Source organism: Pteropus vampyrus, unplaced genomic scaffold (assembly GCF_000151845.1).
Source record: "Pteropus vampyrus isolate Shadow unplaced genomic scaffold, Pvam_2.0 Scaffold193, whole genome shotgun sequence".
In the NCBI taxonomy this organism is placed as follows: Eukaryota; Metazoa; Chordata; class Mammalia; order Chiroptera; family Pteropodidae; genus Pteropus; species Pteropus vampyrus.
The window spans coordinates 446,955-464,229 of record NW_011888974.1 but is presented as its reverse complement, the minus strand read 5'-3'; the positions used below and the strand labels follow the sequence as shown (position 1 = coordinate 464,229).

The window sequence follows — 17,275 nt, the reverse complement described above, 5'->3', positions numbered from 1 at the left end:
GGGGTGATTTTAAGAGATGATCGAAGGAGGGAGAGTGAACACCTGAGTGTGTTTTGTTATTCCTCATTTTAAAAAGTAACAAAAATACGGCTGAGACTATTAAGTGAAAAATAGCCATTTCTCATCAATCTTTTAAAAAAGGATACATTTTAGGGATAATATAAGTGTTCTAGAATTAGAAGTATGGCTGCATAAAAACTTTGAATATCTTAAAATCCACTGATTGGTATAGTTTAAAAGTGGATTTTATTTACGGTGTGTGAATTACATCTCAGTAAAGCATATATGTATATGTCTTATATATGTGTTTGTATATTTGTATATATGTGTGTATATATATGTGTACATGTTATTGTGCTGGGGCTGCCATAACAGAGTACTACTGACTAGGTGGCTTAAACAGCAGAAATTTATTTCTCACAGTTCTGGAGGCTAGAAGTTAAAATCAAAGTGCTGGCAGATGTGCTTTCTCCTGAGACCTTTCTCCTTGGTTTGCAGACGGCCATCTCCTCACCGTGTCTCAAGCAGTCTTTTCTCTGTGTGCTCACTTCCCCAGTGTCTCTCTCTGCATGACCTAATCTCTTATAAGGACGCCAGTCAGATGGATTAGGGCCCATCTTAAAGTCCTTGTTTAAATTTAATCACCTCTTTAAAGACTATCTTCAAATACAGTCACTTTCTGAGGTTCTGAGATTAGGGCATCACCTATGAAATTTGGAGGAACAAAAGTCAACTCATAAAAATATCTGTGTTTTTATATATGACAAATCATCACCTGCAGGAGACATCAGTAATTGACTGACACTCATCCTGCCTGAACCTGACCTCTACATCCTTCTAAACAATACTCCAGACAACCACTACCAGTCAGTGAGAGTTGGCACAAAATGAAGTTAAACTTTCTAAACCTTTGGTCAAAAAACATTCTTAACTGAAATCCTTGAATTTGTATGCAGAATTTTCATATTTTGTGCATTCTTCTGGATAGAAATTTGTTTTTGTCAAATTCTCCAAAATTAAAAACCCTTAGGAAATTTAAAACCATGAGTGGACTCTCATCATGGGAGACTGAGGTCCAGGAAAGTAGTGGCGGAAGGTTCTGTCTGATCGTAGTGCTGCAGTGCAGTTCTGATGCTGACCACCTGGGAGTTAGCAGACCCCATATGTTTGGGGCACAGGCTCCAGGAAGACCTCCCCCACTTCACATACCAGCCCCAAGTTCTAGGGGCCCTAGGCTACCTTCACTTCCAAACAACTGGCTTCAAATTCAGGACTTCCCATGATTCCTCTAAGTTTAGTAATTAGCTAGAACAACTCATATGGTTAGGCTGTATTACAATTACAGTTTTATATAAAGAATGCAAATCAAGACCAGCCAATTGAAGAGACACAAAGGATGAAGTCTGGGAGGGTACCAACACAGAGCTTCCATACCTTCTCCCTGTGAAATCAGGGCACATGACCCTACCAGCACAGCACATTGATTGTCCACCAACCAAGCAGCTCCACCGAGCTTCAGTATCCACAGTTTTTATTGGAGTGCATTACTTTGGCTTGGTTGGATTATTAGCCTTATGATTGAACTCAGTCTCCAGGCTCTCCCCTCCCTAGAAGTTGGGAGGTTGGGCTGATGTCAGATGGCTCAAAGCTCCAGTCCTCGAATCACATCGTCGTTCTTCCTTAATCCTGAGTTATCACGTTAGCATAAATGTAGGTATGATCCAGGGGTCCCACAATGACTAACAAAGACACTCCTGTCACTCGAGAAATTCCAAAGATTTGGAGGGACAAAGACCAGCAAGCTCTTTATACCGCACTGATTCTAAATGCCTCATTTTTAGTGCAACTTTGTCCAGCTAGAGCAGGTTGGCTGGGGGGGTAGGGGGCAGGGGAAAGGCCTGGGGTCGGTGGCAGTCTGAGTACACTGGGAAGGTCACGCTGGCCAGAGGAAGACCGACAGGGCTTGGTAGAGGGGGACTGGCAGCAGAACCACTTATTCAAATCTGAAGGGAAGGGATGCTGGACCAGAGTTCAGTGTGAGGATGGGTCTGTAGTGAGGCTGCCTGCAGAGGTGATGAACTCTCTGTCACAGGCATGGCCAAGCAGCGATACAGAAACCCTACCCTGACTGGGAGTAAGGCTCTCAGGGCACCCCACCCCCAGGTCAGGTGGCCAGTGGATGAGGATTTGGTGCCTGTTCTGGCATCAGGCATCTGGGCATCAACTCCATGCCTGGCACAGAACTAGGCTCCCGGGGCAGGCGAAGAAGGAGGCATAGCCCTGCCTTGGACCACAGTCTCAAGAATTGAAAAGGCCTCAGACTGCAGTCAGAGCCCCCACCGTTACCTCTCCTTATGGAAATTGAGGCTCAGAAAGTAGAATGATGTCCGTACAGTCACCTTTGAGCATCCGATCAGGGCTCCTGACTCAGGCCAAAGTGCTTTCCGTGTTCCTCTGTCGCCTCCACAAACTTGGATTTATAAGGCCTGCTCCTCTCTGTTTGAGCCAAAGCAGGGTTGTTATTTCATTCATCTGAGGAAACAGAGGCCCAGGGTAGGGAGAGGCTGTCCCTTTGGAAAGGCTGTGGGTGAGGAGGAGAGGGCCACCTAAATTGCAACTCTGCCCTTCAAATTGTGTGGTCTCGGGCATGCAACTCACCTTCCCGATGCCTCAGTGTCCTCATCCTGAGAATGAGATACTGGAAACAATATCTATGTCAAGGACATTGGGCAGGTTGCCTCATGTCTGGGAAGGGCTTTGTGGGGTCTAAAGTGTAAAGCTGGGCCTAACACCCAAGGCCCCTTTCTCCTAAGTGAATTGACAGCTCTCAGGTATCAGCCAGAAACCTCGGGCCTCCCCTGCATCTCTGAGAACTTCCCACATAGACAGGCCTCATGGCTTCTACACTTAACAGTATCTCTGTGGGGAGTTCCCCAGATCATGTGCTTTGACCCTGGATAGTGAAGTCATACAGCGACTTGGAACTGAGAGTGAGGGTGTCAGCCCCACCAGGCCAGAACCAGGCTGGTCTCACTCCCAGCTGAATGCTCAGCCCAGCACAGCCCCCCAAGATCTCACACTGTGGGTCAGTCAGCAGGACAGCTGCAGGGGGGTGGGGACAGGGACTCCAGGTCTGGACTGTCAGAGCCAGGAGGGCCCATTGCACAGATGTATAGACTGAGGCCCAGAAAGGAGGGCTGTGCAGAATGAGGGAAGCCTGGAGGGACCTTGGTGATAGCCCCACTTGTGTTTTCCAGGCCCGAGCTGCTCACCGAGGGAGTCAAAGAGCCCATCACGGACAGCCAAGGTACCCTGCACAGGGTCATGGGCCGAGGCGTAGGCTGGGCATGGGAGGGGTCCCAGGCCTCTGCCACCTCCCCTCCTTCTGCTTCCTCTGTCCTGGTCCTGTCCTCCCCTGGCATTCTCCCACTGCCCTCCTCATCGGGTTTGCCCCAACTGGTTGCCACCTTTGTCCCTGAGTCTCAAGAGCTAGCCGCCTGCTCACCCTGGCTTCTCTCCCCCCGCCCCCAGAGAGGGATTCCGGGGACCCTTTTGTGGACGAGAGCCTGAAGAGACAGGGCTTTCAAGGTAAGGTTGCAGTTCAGGATGGGGTCAGCTGTCCCATCGCCATGACCTTGACCTGGTTTGGGTTTGGAGGAGTGGGGCTGTTCACAACCTCTGGGTCTGGGGGGCCAAGTGAGATGGGCTGGCAGCTAGGACAGGGCTGTAGCCTGCCAGCTCTGAGTGAGAGGCTCCGCAGGAGTGCTGGTTTGTGGTGGGTGACAGGGCAGAGGATGCAGGAGTCACCCACTGTCCATCTGGGGAGGCAGCTGACCTGCCCACTGCATATGAGGCAGTCAGCTGTGCTCTTACTGCTTTGAAATCAGAGGAAGGGGAGGTCTTCAAGGGCAAGGAGGGCTCCCTAGAGGAGGGGAACTGCAGCTGGGCTGAGAAGGGATGAGAAGGAGTGAGTGTGGAGGGAGAGGGGTGGAAAAAGTAGGGAAGCTTGAGTAAAGGCATGGAATGCAGACCATACATGAGAAACAGAAGCAGGAAGGGGCCAGGCTCCGAGGGGAGGTGCTCTTTCTCTCCCATCGTAGAGGTGCAGTATCACTTCTCAGCCTTTTGGTTGAGATTAAGCATCAGTGAGCGGGCACAGAATACCCATCCATGAGCCTGTTGGGGCAGCTCTGGGTGTGGCATTCCCCAGGTGGGCCCTGGGTGGTCACTGTGGCTCTAAGGAGAAAATGAGTCAGTGAGACCAGTGCCAAGAAGGGCCAGCCCTGGCAGTGGCGGAGCCTCAAGAGATAGGACCCAAGATTACTCACTGCCTAGTCTCTCTCACTCTTTCCCAGGCACCCGGAACTTTCTGTGGTGAGGAGAGTTGAGTCTCTCACTTCACCCCATGGTTCCTCATACCCAGCCCTCTTAGAAGACTGGGGTCCTCACCACGCCCCACAATCCAGTCACCCTGAGATCCACTTCCTCCCTTCCCCCTCACCTCTCTCTTCCCACAACACAGTGCCAGGCTGTAATCTCCCCAAGGGCAGAGGCCTGTCTGGGGCCCCCCAGCACATGCTGGCACATGGGCTTCTTAACAAGCACCCTCTGGGTGAGTGAGTGACCATTGGGAGCTACTTGCTGGCTCCCTGCCTCTCAGGGAGCTGCCCAGTCATCTGAGCTCACGTCCCCCACCGTGGCCCAGGGACCGCTCCTCTTCCTGGTGTCTCTCATCTCCGGGGCTTATTTATTGCTGTGGTGTTTCAAATGCCAACAATTAACTTAATTTCCAACTCATTGCTGTTGTCGCAACACCGTGCGTCCTTCCGGGAAAACACACGTCTCTGTCAAGACATTAGCTCTGAAGGAGTCTGAGGGGCCCACTCCAAGGATCTGATAATTGCCAGAGAGGAGCTCCCCATAATTAGAAAATCACATTCCTTAAAAGTCACCAAGTGCCTTTTAATTTAACAGCCCATTCCATAATTGTTCTTCACTTTGCAGAAAATTATGACGCCAGACTCTCCCGGATCGACATCGCCAACACACTGAGGGAGCAAGTCCAGGATCTGTTCAATAAGAAATATGGTGAGTCCTGGGCTCCTGGGTAGAAGGGGAGTCGGTTGGGTGGGAAGAGGACCTTCCCAGGTCCAGCCATGGTCACCTCTGGGAAAACCATTCACCCGCCAGGCACTGGCGATACAGCAGTGAGGAAAACACACAGTCCCTGCCCTCATGGGCCCCGTAAATAGTTGGGGTGAGACAGGCAATCATCCACTATACACAGAATCTAGTGACAATGAAGAATGGCTCCATGATCATAGAGGAAAAAAGCAAGCTGTTCAAGAGGCAATAACTTGGGTGCTTACTTAAAATGGGAGCCAGGGAAGGCCTCTTTGAAGAAAGAACTGAAGGAGATAAGGAGTTAATCAAGCAGAGTGTGAAGGAAAGACATTCCAGCTGAGGTAATGGCATGTGCAAAGGCCCTGAGGCTTGTTCTAAGAAGAGGAGAAAGCCAAAGCATGGGGGTACAGGTTAAGGAAGGAGGGACCCCCATGGAGCTGGCCAGGATATCATCCATGGTATCAGCTTTGTATTTCGTCGGAAGGGCTGATGTGACTGGAGTCACTTTACACTTGAAGTATCTTCCTGGCTGCTGTGAGGAAAGTGAATGGGTACAGGAGGGCGAGGGTGCATGCCGGGAGACCAGCTCAGAAGGTGAAGTGGTAGTTCAGGCCCGAGCAACGATCTTGGTTGGGGCCCTGGCCTTGGTGCTGAAGGAAAGTGGATGGAAGGAAAGTCAAGATGTGTTCAGAGGAAGAATCATTGGTGCTGAATTGGCAGAGTGGGAGGAAAACAGAGGCCTCCAATTGAGTCCTGGCTGGAATCAGTTAAGATGCTCTATGGTCTCAAGTAACAAAAACAAACTCAAACTGGTTTCAACAATAAAAGGAGTTAATTGGTTTGTGGTTCAGTTACTATGACTACAGAACAGATCACCCGAAAACAGTGGCCTAAAATAACAATGACCATTTATGATCTCATGGTGTCAGTGAGTCAGGAATTTGGGAGCAGCTCAGCTGGGTGGCTCTTGCTCAGGGTATCTCCTGAGGTTGCAGTGAGAAGGTAGCTTAGGCTGGGATCATCTGGACAGCCTCCTGACCCACATGTCTGACCCCTGGGCTGGGAAACAGCTGGTGCTGAAACAGCCGGGCCCCTCAGCCATCTCTGACAATTTCTGTGTGATCCCTCCCTGTTGGCTTTCCTGCATAGTGACTTCACGGTAGCTGGATTTCCTACTTGTCAGTCAGGGCCCCTGAGGCATGTGTCCTGAGAGGGAGACCCAGTTGGAAGCTGTTTTGCCTCAGGTTGTGCATTGTCACCTTTGTTATACTCTAGTGGTCAAGGCTGTGGAGGAGTGTCCATGTTACACTGTAAGAGGAGCGTGCGGGTTGGGAGAAAGAGTAATGTAGCTGTCTTTGGACAGTGCAATCAGCCATAGCTCCTAACACAGGATGTCTGGCAGTAAGATGGCCTTCAGAGCCTGCTGGATCCAGTAGCCTAGGAATGTCCTTTGTGTCTTTCCATAGTGTCAGCATCATCTCAGGCTGGCAGAATGGCCACAGCAGGTCCAGACATCCCATCTATACATTCTGGAAGGAGGGAGAAGGCTGGCTCTTCCATAGGCTTTCTCAAGAGAGCCAGGTTATTTCTTCCCCAGAATTCCCTGAGCTCTCCCGTAGTTTCTCATTAGTCCCCACTGAGTCATCTGTCCATTCCTGACTCAGTCGCCATGACAGGGAAACACCACATGCTCATTAGGTTACCTGGACCTGTCACCGTGACAAGGGGGAGGGGTGGAGCACATGGTGCACCAAGGTCAGGCGGACACCCAAACTGTCAGGGAGAAGGGGCAGCACCCTCACTGAGGTGGGAAGTTAGAGGGTGGAGGTAATGGGTTGCAACTGGGATGTGGTGAGTTTGAGGAGTGAGTGAAGTTGACCCATAGCCAAGCGGAGATACACACAAGTCAGCTGTATAGAAGGGGTATCTGGATTGGAGGATGGTAAAATTAGGTCATAGAAGTGGAGGAGACACCTCTGGGGATGCAGAGAGGGCAGAAAGAGGACCCAGACCAAAGATCAAGGAGCCTGTGGTTAGAGGTCAGGTCCAGGAGGAGGAGGAGTGGCCAGAAAGAGGGGAAACCAGGAAAGTGTTGAGTCATGGACACCAAGGAGAGGCCATGAGTCATGGTGGCAAAAGCCATTTTGGAGGCAAGAGGAAAAGTAGAGATGGCAGTGTTTCCTTTAATGGATTATGAGTATAAATTTTCCTTTCGGTCCGATTTTTTTTTTTTTTCAAAAAGGATCTCTTTGCAGTAACTTATAAACTAGTCAGCAACAAAATCAAGATAAAAATTAAAAGCAGGCTGAAAATCCATAGATACAGAAAATAGATTAGTGGATGCCAGGGTGTTAGGAGGGGGTGACTGTTGAGGGTACAGAGTTTCTTTTTGTGGTGGTGAAAATGTTCTGGAATTAGATAGTAGTGATAATTTCACAACCTCATGAATATACTAAAAACGACTGGATTGAACACTTTAAAATGGTGAATTTTATGATGTATGAATTGTATCTTAATTAAATAAAACCAAACAAGCTGAAACAATGGCACAAAGCCCAGGGTGACATGAAGACTGAGAAATTCTGTACTTGCTAGATGCAGGGCATGGATACAGGCCCTGAATTTCCTTAAAAGTCAGAGCAAAAAGGGAAATGAGGCAAGTTTTACCATTCCCAATGTCTGTGAGATAAAAATTAATTTATTGCACGAAAAGTTCAGCTATTCCTCCTAGTGCAAGACATGGAGATTTCTGCAGCGTGTCTTCATAAAAGGACATCCTGCAACACTGAGGATGATGCTCTCAACCAACCCCTCAGAAGAGTCACAGTGAGCTCAGCCCTTGTTCAGAAAGGGGCTTCAGTGGTGGATCTCATCTAAGCCTGGGAAAGCCGTGGACTTTCAAGTCAGCCTCATATCATCCAAGGCTGCACTGCATGCACCTGTGTTCTTGGCTCTGTGGGCGAGAACCACGGGAGGACCAGCCGGGCTGTGGCCTTACAGGTGGCCCCTGACAGCAGGCGGCAGGCCTCGGCTGAGAGTGGGGTAGCAATGGCCCCAGGACTGCTCCTAAACTGGCTGTGAGACAAAAGTACTGTCAACTGGGATGGACACAACACAGCACTACATGGAAGTTTGTTGACAGGAGTGAGGCCAATGCTCAGATGCAGAAAGAGGACCCTGAGGTCTGAGCTGGACCTTGACGTCTGAGCTGCACCCTGGCTGGCCTCAGACTGCTTTCCTTGCTTCCAGATGCAATATGCCCTCTCAGGCCAGGCTGGTCCTGAACCAGGGTGAAGCAGAGCCCTGAGGTTGATGGAGGCTCAGGCGTGGTGGGAAGGACCGACCATGCTCAGAATGTACCATCCTTGAGATGGCCTTTCAGATTCTCAGGCTAGTAGGCTAAGAAATATTAGCCACTGCCCTCTCCCCAGCAGTCGTAGCTACACGTCTCCTGCCCACTCCTCTGCCCAGCCCAGGCAGACTCACACACCCTAACCTCAGTCCCCCACTGATTGCACCTTTCCTTGATGCTATGTGATAGCTTTCTCTTTTACACTTGTGCACAGAGCACCCTTACACACCCCCACATCCAGCACTGCCTCTGGCTCCTGATGGTACTTTCTCTGTCCTCATCCACAGGGGAAGCCTTGGGCATCAAGTACCCGGTACAGGTCCCCTACAAGCGGATCAAGAGTAATCCTGGCTCAGTGATCATCGAAGGGCTGCCCCCAGGAATCCCGTTCCGAAAGCCCTGCACCTTTGGCTCGCAGAACCTGGAGAGGATCCTCGCGGTGGCTGACAAGATTAAGTTCACAGTCACCAGGTACTCAGGGGAAGGGCAGGGGAGAGGAGTTAAGACTAGCATGGGTCGGGGCGGGTACCCGGGGACCTTTGGCCTTTCTTTCAGTTAGTCAGTCTGCCCTTTCTGCTGGACAGGGTGGCTCTCCCAGCACCATCCTGGGTCCTGGAGGTTGGGGGGAGGCCTGCAGGCCAGCTGGAGTGCAGAAGGCCCCACAGAGGTGAGACCAGCCACTACACCTCAACCATCACAGCAGGGGCAGCCTTCATCTACTGCCTGCCCACAGTACCTGTTCACTGCACTCCTAGCCCCCTGGGAGAGGCGTTAGGCTCACTTCAGAGGGGAGGAAACCTAGACAAGTGATTAGCCCAAGGTCACAGAGCCAGCCAGGGCAGAGCCAGCCAGGGCAGAGCCAGTGGGAGACCCTTGTCACCCTCTTGTACATGAATTACTAGGTACCTCGTTAAGATGGCAATAGGTCTGGGATGGGCCCAAACCTTTCTAATGAGCCCCCAGGTCCTCCCCCTGATACTTTCCTCTCTGTTTCTTTTCCAGACCTTTTCAAGGACTCATCCCAAAGCCTGGTAAGAGGCACTGGCTGAGGGTGGGGGGCCAGAGGCTAGAGCAGAGCTTACTGTGGGACACAGGTTGTGGGGCCCTGAAGGAGGAGGCAGGAGGAGGAAGGTCAAACTGGAACCTGGGCAGAGAAGGGGGTGGTAGGCGGTCTTGGCAACTTTTAAGCTTCACCCAGCCAGAGTTCAGGAGGAAGGGGCTAGGTCAGTACACCCCTGATGAAGGGGCCTAGTTGCCCTTGGTGAGTAGGTGAGGTTGATGGCAGGTAGGTTTCTAACTTCAAAGGGATGGAGGTCCACATGGGGACCTGTGAGCTTGGCGGTAAGATGTAAGAGGTGCCCACTCAACTTTAGATGGTGAAATGCTTCTCTTGAGCCCCTTTCAAGGCATCTGTCCCCTTCCATCTCCTCCATGGGCTGTGTCCTGGCCCACTCAAATCCTGAATGAGAGAAGCTGTCCCTTTGGGTGAGCATTCCAGACTTGCCCGGGCCTCCGGGGAGAAGGCTGCATATTACTGAAGCATTGACCCCAGAGCCTGTGTATGGAGGGGAGAGGAGCCCTGCCACCTCACCCCCATCCCATGCCCACCCCAGGAGCCACTGCTGGTGTGAAAACTAGCCAACCTGTGCCCTTGTGGGGGCTGTGCCAACGTGCTGGAAATGGGTGAGCAGTCACAGCATACCCAGATCAGAGGAATCCTGTGGTACAGGAATCCGTTTTCACAATCCTGTGATATCACCTTTCACTTGGGTGCATGCACACTCTCCTCTGCTCCCTGGAGATGTTCACTCCCCGTGCCCAGGCCTGGCTTGGGCTTCTGGAGAAGAGCTGAGAGCCCATCAAACTGGAGGGAGCAAGACTTGCTAAGGGGGTAGTCATGTGGCACCTGCTGTTAGGCTGCAGTGACCCCCCCACCGCAGGAAGGGGAGTGAGAGTGGAGAGAGGCTGGGGAGGGTTTCCTGGGGAGGAAGGCTCTGGTTGGGCCTCAGGGAGAGGCAGGACTTGGAAAGGGGAGAAGAGAGAGGTATCTGGTGGGTAGGCAGCAGGAATCCAAGGCTTACCCCAGAGGTGTTTTCCCAGAACTCTCAGAGGTAGGAAAAGGTGGAGATGGTGGAAGGAAGTAGCAGCAAAATGCCGTCACGGTGGCCCTGGGTGAAAGCTTGCCAAGAGATCATTGGGTGTCAGACCCGCCTCATGTGGGTTCGTTTTACCCATTTCCAAGGCCCTCCTTGGGCCTCTAGGCACTAGGCACTAGGGTCCCTGTGCTGCGACCTTAGGCACTAAGCTGCCTTCTCACTGGCCATAGGAACCAGAACACACCAGTTCTCTGTGACAGACTGCTTGGCTCTCTGTGGACCTACCTTGCTCCAGGACCGTGCGTGACGGCCTGTGGTTCACTCACCTGGCTCCAGGGCTGATAGATATCAGTGCTGGTGCCACTGCCTGCCGTGATAGAACTTGGGTTTCTGCCTAAGTCGGTGTCAGCGCTGGGCCCACTCCCACGAGCAGCAGCAGGAAGCATGGCCAGGCTTCCCTCTGCTGATGGCGAGTAGAAATGCAGCGAGGCAGCTTCTTGCCTTCCCTCTGCTCCTCTGTGTTCCTCAGCCCCACCTTCCAGGAAGGAAAGGTCCCTGCAGAAGCCTGAAAATACAGCCGCTTGAGGGACATACACATCATTTTTAATGAGCTTGGAAAGTAGGAAAGGAAGTCATTTATGACACCTGATGTATACTGGGCCATAAGTCCAGTGCTTTGCACTGTCACCTTTTTATGTCCCTTTTTATGGATGGTGGGAACTTCAGTGACAGGCTTGGGATGCCCCACCTATAGTGAAGGAGCTGTTGGCTCCAAAGCCTGGCTCCCTGCATTCTGTCAGGGAAGCCCATGGAATACGGGCACAGCGTACATAATTCAGAGCAGTCACTGAAAAGTGGAATGTCAGGCTTTGGGGAGAAAAACCGGGCACAGAAAGTCAGCCAAGAGCCTTTACACAGACCACAGAGCTCCTGGGCCCTTCTAGGAGTGACCCCTTTCACTGAGTAGAGCTCTCCCTCCACCTAGGAGAGCCGAGCGGCCCATCTTGCTGCTATGCGAGCAACTTCTTGATCTCAGCCGTTGTCCCACAGTCTCTACCAGTCTGCCTGCCCATTGACCTTCCCTTTGGCACCTCTGTACAAAGAGAAACCTTGGAAATGCTTTCTCTGCCCATGTGCTGTGGGAGAGTATGGCAGGCTGCCTGGAAGAGGAGATGGGAAAGTGGCTCTGGCCCCAGCCCTCAGGGATGGAACTGCCAGCACCTTTCCAGGCATTGGCACCCTGGGCCTGGTGGCAGCCTGGAGGGGCCAGGCAGACTGACTTGCAGGCCAGCTCCATACTTACTCATGCTGCTTGTCACGCTGCACTGGGAAAATGTCCAGACTCACGGGCCTCCAAGGGTTTACCAGAGGTCATTGAGTACTGTTCCTGTTCCAGAAAGGGCTGTTCCAAACCTTCCATGAGAAAATCCCTGAAGCCTGGCACAGGCCAGCATCTGGGGGTGATGTTGGAGCAGGAGCTCAGGTCTCTGGGGAAGGTGGAATGCTAGCAGGTGCCCTGGGCATGTAGAGAGGTGGCAGATGTCGTCTTTGGGGTTATGGGCCATGGGAGAGCACAGGCTGGTACTCAGAGAGACCTGGATTCAAATCCCTGTACCCTCTTACTAGCCATATGCCTGAGCTCATTATTTCACATCCCTGAGCCAACACTAACTCATCGGTAAGATGGAGTCAGACCTGCCTCCCAAGGTGATCTGAATTGGGCAAGTGGTAGACAGTGTTGGGTGAGCTCTGGAGCACAGTTTCCCTGCTGCTCTGGGCGGGCTTTGTCCTGACACTTGAGTGAGATGTTTGTAAAGCCTTCAGCCCTGGACTAGCTGTGGGGGTGGTGTTTATTGTTATTCCTGGGACTCTGGAAGGCTTCCTGGAGGAGGTGACATTGAACTGGGCCTTGGAGGTGAGCAGAACAGTGTGTGGTGCTGACACAGGGCACAGCCTAGGCGAAAGTACAGAGCTGTCCAGTAGGAGATGGAGCCAGTGCAAACAGAAGGATGTGGCTTGTAATGACAAAGAGGCAGGCCTTATCCCAGGCACAGTGGGAACTTTGAAACTTTTTCCTTTTTCTTACGTCCTCTTCTAAAAATAAAGTCGGAATGGACTTTAGTCTGCAAACTCAGAAGTGTAAGACATGTAAACTTTCTTTTTTATTTTTCTAAAATTGAAATAGATTTCTACCAAAAATCCCCATTACATAGTGGCAGAAACTTAATCTAAGTTTACTTAGGATCCCCTTATCCCTGGGTTGTGACCACGTTCCAGAGAGTTTCATAATGCCAGGTTAGGGGAAGGGGCCCATCACGTCTTGAATGTCACATATCCACATTGGCACATGGAAGGCACCTGTCCACTCAGTTGATTAGAAAGATGCCCCTTGTTCTTACACATTGAGCCCCCCACCCCCACCCCTGCCAAGGGCCTGGAACCTTCTATGAAGCCCATTTCTGCAGTCACTGCCACACTGCAGAGGGTTGAACATGAGCCAACTGGTGCTCAGGGAGTCCGGGTCCATAGGGGAACAAGGCGCTCAGAGGGCGAGGCTTGGCAAAGAGGGTGACTTCCCTGGGGAGGGGCGAACCCTGTTAAGGATGGCTCTCAGATTTCCTCAGTCATGTATGGAAAGCTTCATGGAAGCCTTTCCTTACAGAACCATTCTGTGAAGGTGAATTGTAAAGAAGGAAACTATGCTTTGAAGATAAATTGGTTGTCAAATCTGGAGATTTCACAATGAGACCCGGAACGGTGGGCTGGCCCAGAGAGGGTCGAGGGTTCAGCCATTCCTGGGCCTTTAGTGTTGTCCCAACTTGGTACACATCTGCCCTTGGTTTCACCACTGGTGTCTGGTATCCTGTCCTCCTCTCCTACCGAATGGTGGTAGGCACCTGACTAGAGAGGAAGACAGGCTCCAACTGAGCCTCAGGGAAAAGAGGGGAGGAGGCGGCGTTCAGGCTTCTAGCCAAGGGAGTTGTGGGTCAGGACTTCAAAGGATCCCTGAGGGATGGGCTGGAGGAGCCTGTGGCTACAGACAGTGGTGGGGCCAGGCACTCTGCTTGTACTGAGTGAGCTCCAGCCTGGACTTCAAGGGGCTGACTTAACCCAGATCTGACCCCAGGAGCCCAAGTGAATGAGGCCTGGAGAGGTGCATACCATGGGTAGCTCCTTGCTGCCTTGTTGGGCTGCTCCCCACCTCACCCACCTGCCTATAGGACCACTGAATTAAAGTAGGGAGACTGGGCCAGGGGCCAGAAAGATGGGTGGCTAGGAATAGCAACGGAGCATCTTGGCTCTTGGGAACATATGTGCTCCAGGGGCCACAGGTCATCAGACTCCTAGCAGGCAAATGCACAGAATACTGCAGGGATGTTTGCTGTGGAGGAGGCTCTGGGGGAGCCTGACAGCCCTCTGTGTCCTCAGCAGTACCAAGTCAAGGTGACGTCTCCCAAAACCCAGAGGGGCCCCAGGATCCAAAAACCCAGGACAGCAAAGGAAGCTGTTCAAGATATGTAGGAAGAAGTAGTGGTGACTAAGGAAGGAGAGGCCCTCTGTCCAGGTAGTAGGTATAGGAACAACCACAGAACATTCTTCTAGTGGGTCATAAAAACCTAAACAGAATCACGGATACATGTCCATGGTAAAAATTCGGAAAACACAGAAATCTAACTGTTCAGATGGCTGTTCATTTTTATGACGCTGTGTTTCTTCCAAAATTTTCCACAAGCCTATTAATTTTACATCTCACAGTTGTTCTTTCTATGATATTTACATACAAATAAACTTAAAACATAGGCGTTTCCCCACGTCTTTAAAAACACTTTATAATATTCCCTCATCAGGCTGCCTTGTTCCTCGACTGTGGACATTTGGGTAACTCTTCACAACATGGACACCTAATATCCACATGCTTACGATTTGCCAATTACAAAGCCTTCCCATACCGGCACATGTGATCTCCCCCAATAACCAGTATTACAGGAGGAAACAGGCTCAGAGAGGTTAAGGAACTTGTTCAAAGTCACACAGCATGTGCTCATGCTCTCCCTACTCTCATCTTTCATTTACACTACAAGGTTCTTTGCTGCCCCCTTCTGGTTGCCAGCATAATCTATAACATTGATCCTATCTAACTCTTTAGGCTCACAATTAATGCTTTGAGTTCATTTATACAACAAAAATTAGAGTCTGCTCTGTGCCAAGCAAGATATGGGAATACAAAATAGACAAAAATCTCTACCCTTGTGGTGCTTATATTTTTGTAGGGGAGACAAATAGTAAGAAAAAATAGTATATTCGATAGTGACTAGTGCCATGGAGACAAATACAACAGAGATAGGACTATCTGTTGAGAGGATAATTTTAAACAGGCGACCCAGAATTAAGGCCTGAAAGAAGTGAGGGAATGAGCCATGTTAAAATCCTGGTCCAAACATCCAGGGGGTGGGGCCAATCAGTGCAAAGGTCCTGGGGCTCTAGATATGTTTTTAAAGTAGAACCAACAAGATCGCTGATATAGTGGATGTGGGATGTGAGAAAAGGAGGTCAAAGATGACATTGTTGGGGAGGAACAAACTTCCCTCTACCTTCAAGGTTCTTCTGACTGGTCTAATAATCAAATAGACATAAGACAGATTACCAAGACAAAAAAACAAATTTAATACACACATGAGAGAGACAGAGATCCCACATGCAGGGGAGGTTCAGAGGTAGAAAGGAGGATTAAGGTAACATAAGACATCCTGAGCTAGGGATAAGGTAACTCACCTGGGGCTTCAGAGGGCCATTGCAGGATAGTAAGAGCAGACATTTAGTAAATAGAAGTTTGTCCTGTCCTATAGATAGGTTAAAAGTCATCTCTGATAATTGCTTATTATGGACAAGGCCTCTAATTCAAGTTCTTCTAGATTGTTTTGACGGGGAGGGGGGCAGAGGTTTCTCTTGAGCCTGTGCTGAAGTTGCCTTTAGCTCAAACAATCTGCATACCACAGAGGGACATCTTGGGTGAGTCTTTCTGAACCCCCACAGCATCAAGATTTTGTCCGGAGCACCTAGAGGGGGAGAGGGGGTAGGATCTGAGTGGTGAGCAAGTTTGACCCTCAAGTGGACAGGCAAGTCAAGCAGTGGAGAGCCATTCTGTATTTAACATACTTAAGTCATGAAACTGGACATAGCGGGGGATGAGTGTAAATAGCTGGAAGGAGTGCAAAGCTGAGCCCTGGGGCCCTCCAGCAGTTAGGTGTTGAAGAGATAGGTGGATCACCTGGAGGGTGTGATGTCCAAAACTGTTGAAGGAGAGTGATCACCTGGACCAAGTGCTGCTGAGAGGTCAAGTACAGGAGACCTGAAACAGGACTGTAGGATTGAGCAATTCAGAGGTCAAGACTGTAGGATCGAGCAATTCAGAGGTCACAGGCAGCTTGGTTAAGGGCAGTTTCCAGAAGGGGTGGGGACCTGTGTGGAGTAGTAGGCTCAGAAGAGTACAAGAAGAAAAATGGAACTCCCCAGGGACAGATGACCCTTTAGGGGCAGGAGAAGATGGGGCGGGAGCTGCATGGTGAAATGAATCAAGAAAGGGTCTTAGAGGTGTGAATAGCAATAGCGTGATTTTAGAGAAAAACGAGTGATGCGGCCGAGAGGGTGGGGTGAATGGTGAGAAGAGGGGCATCCCCCAAAGAAATAGGATGGGCAAAAGGGGGATTGCTGAGCGTTTGTGCAAGAGCCTCTCTGCCAACTCCGCAGCAGGATGACTAGAGTGGGGGATTATAGGTCCCAACGGGGATAAAAGACTCTTGGCATCAGGGCCCTAGAGGTGATGGTTAGAAAGATGAGAAAGGACAGGGAAGGATGTATGGCGTGGATACCACGGAAAGGCCACTGCTGCGCTATTGATAACCAAAGGTTTAGATGTGGTTAGAGGGAGGGGAGGAAGTTGGGGAACAGAGGGCCAGGGGCATGGAAGCCTTGTCCGCATGCAGGTCGATCCCCAGGAAATGAGAGGAGCAGTGGGTTTCCTGAGCCCCAACCGTCATGTAAGTTCAGTGCCAGTCGTAGGCAAAGACCAGCCCTTCTCCCCCAGGAGAACCAGCTGCATCTGGGGGTCAGGGCAAGCTCCCTAGGGAGCTGGGGAATTCTAGACCAGGGACGGGGGACACCACAAAGGTAGGGAGCCATGAAATGACGATGTCCAACCTTTACTGAGCCCACAGTAAGCTAGGCCCTGTGCCTTTCACACAAGCCTGTGAGATCAATGCTGCCGTCATTCCCATTTTGCAGCTGAGCACACTAAGGCTGAAAGAGGCAAAGTCACATAGTTAGCACCAAGCTAAAGCCATACTCAGATCTGTGCTACTCTGGAGCCCGAGCATGGGGTGGGCGGGAGTTGTTGGGCAGTGGGGAAGGAGGGTAAGAAAAGAATGAGGCCAGAATTATAAAAGGCCTTGACCTAAGCGCTGGTGACTCAAGCTTTATCTTGTAACATTGGAGGTTTTTCCAGTCAAAATGATAGGATCGGATTTGTTTTGTCCTACGGTTACCATGGTAACCACATTTCCACCCACCATGGGTGGATTGTTTAAGGCAAAACTGGGGCAGTGAAGCCAAGCAGTGGGCTGCAGGACCCAGAGATGGGTGGAGTTAGGACCTAGAGGTCACGGCAGAGTGAGGCAGGAGGGAAAGCAGGTTTCTTAAGGGTGAG

At 50.8% G+C, this 17,275-nt stretch overlaps 1 protein-coding gene across 1 annotated transcript in view; it reads left to right on the top strand.

Annotated features, from left to right (window-relative positions):
- Positions 1-17,275, top strand: part of GTF2IRD1 (GTF2I repeat domain containing 1) — an 86,861-nt gene that overhangs the window by 48,089 nt on the left and 21,497 nt on the right. Inside the window, exons 18-22 of the mRNA XM_023537492.1 lie at positions 3,258-3,307; positions 3,532-3,588; positions 5,005-5,088; positions 8,764-8,947; positions 9,479-9,507. Of these exons, the coding sequence (XP_023393260.1) occupies positions 3,258-3,307; positions 3,532-3,588; positions 5,005-5,088; positions 8,764-8,947; positions 9,479-9,507 (404 nt within the window). The remainder of the gene's footprint in view (positions 1-3,257; positions 3,308-3,531; positions 3,589-5,004; positions 5,089-8,763; positions 8,948-9,478; positions 9,508-17,275) is intronic.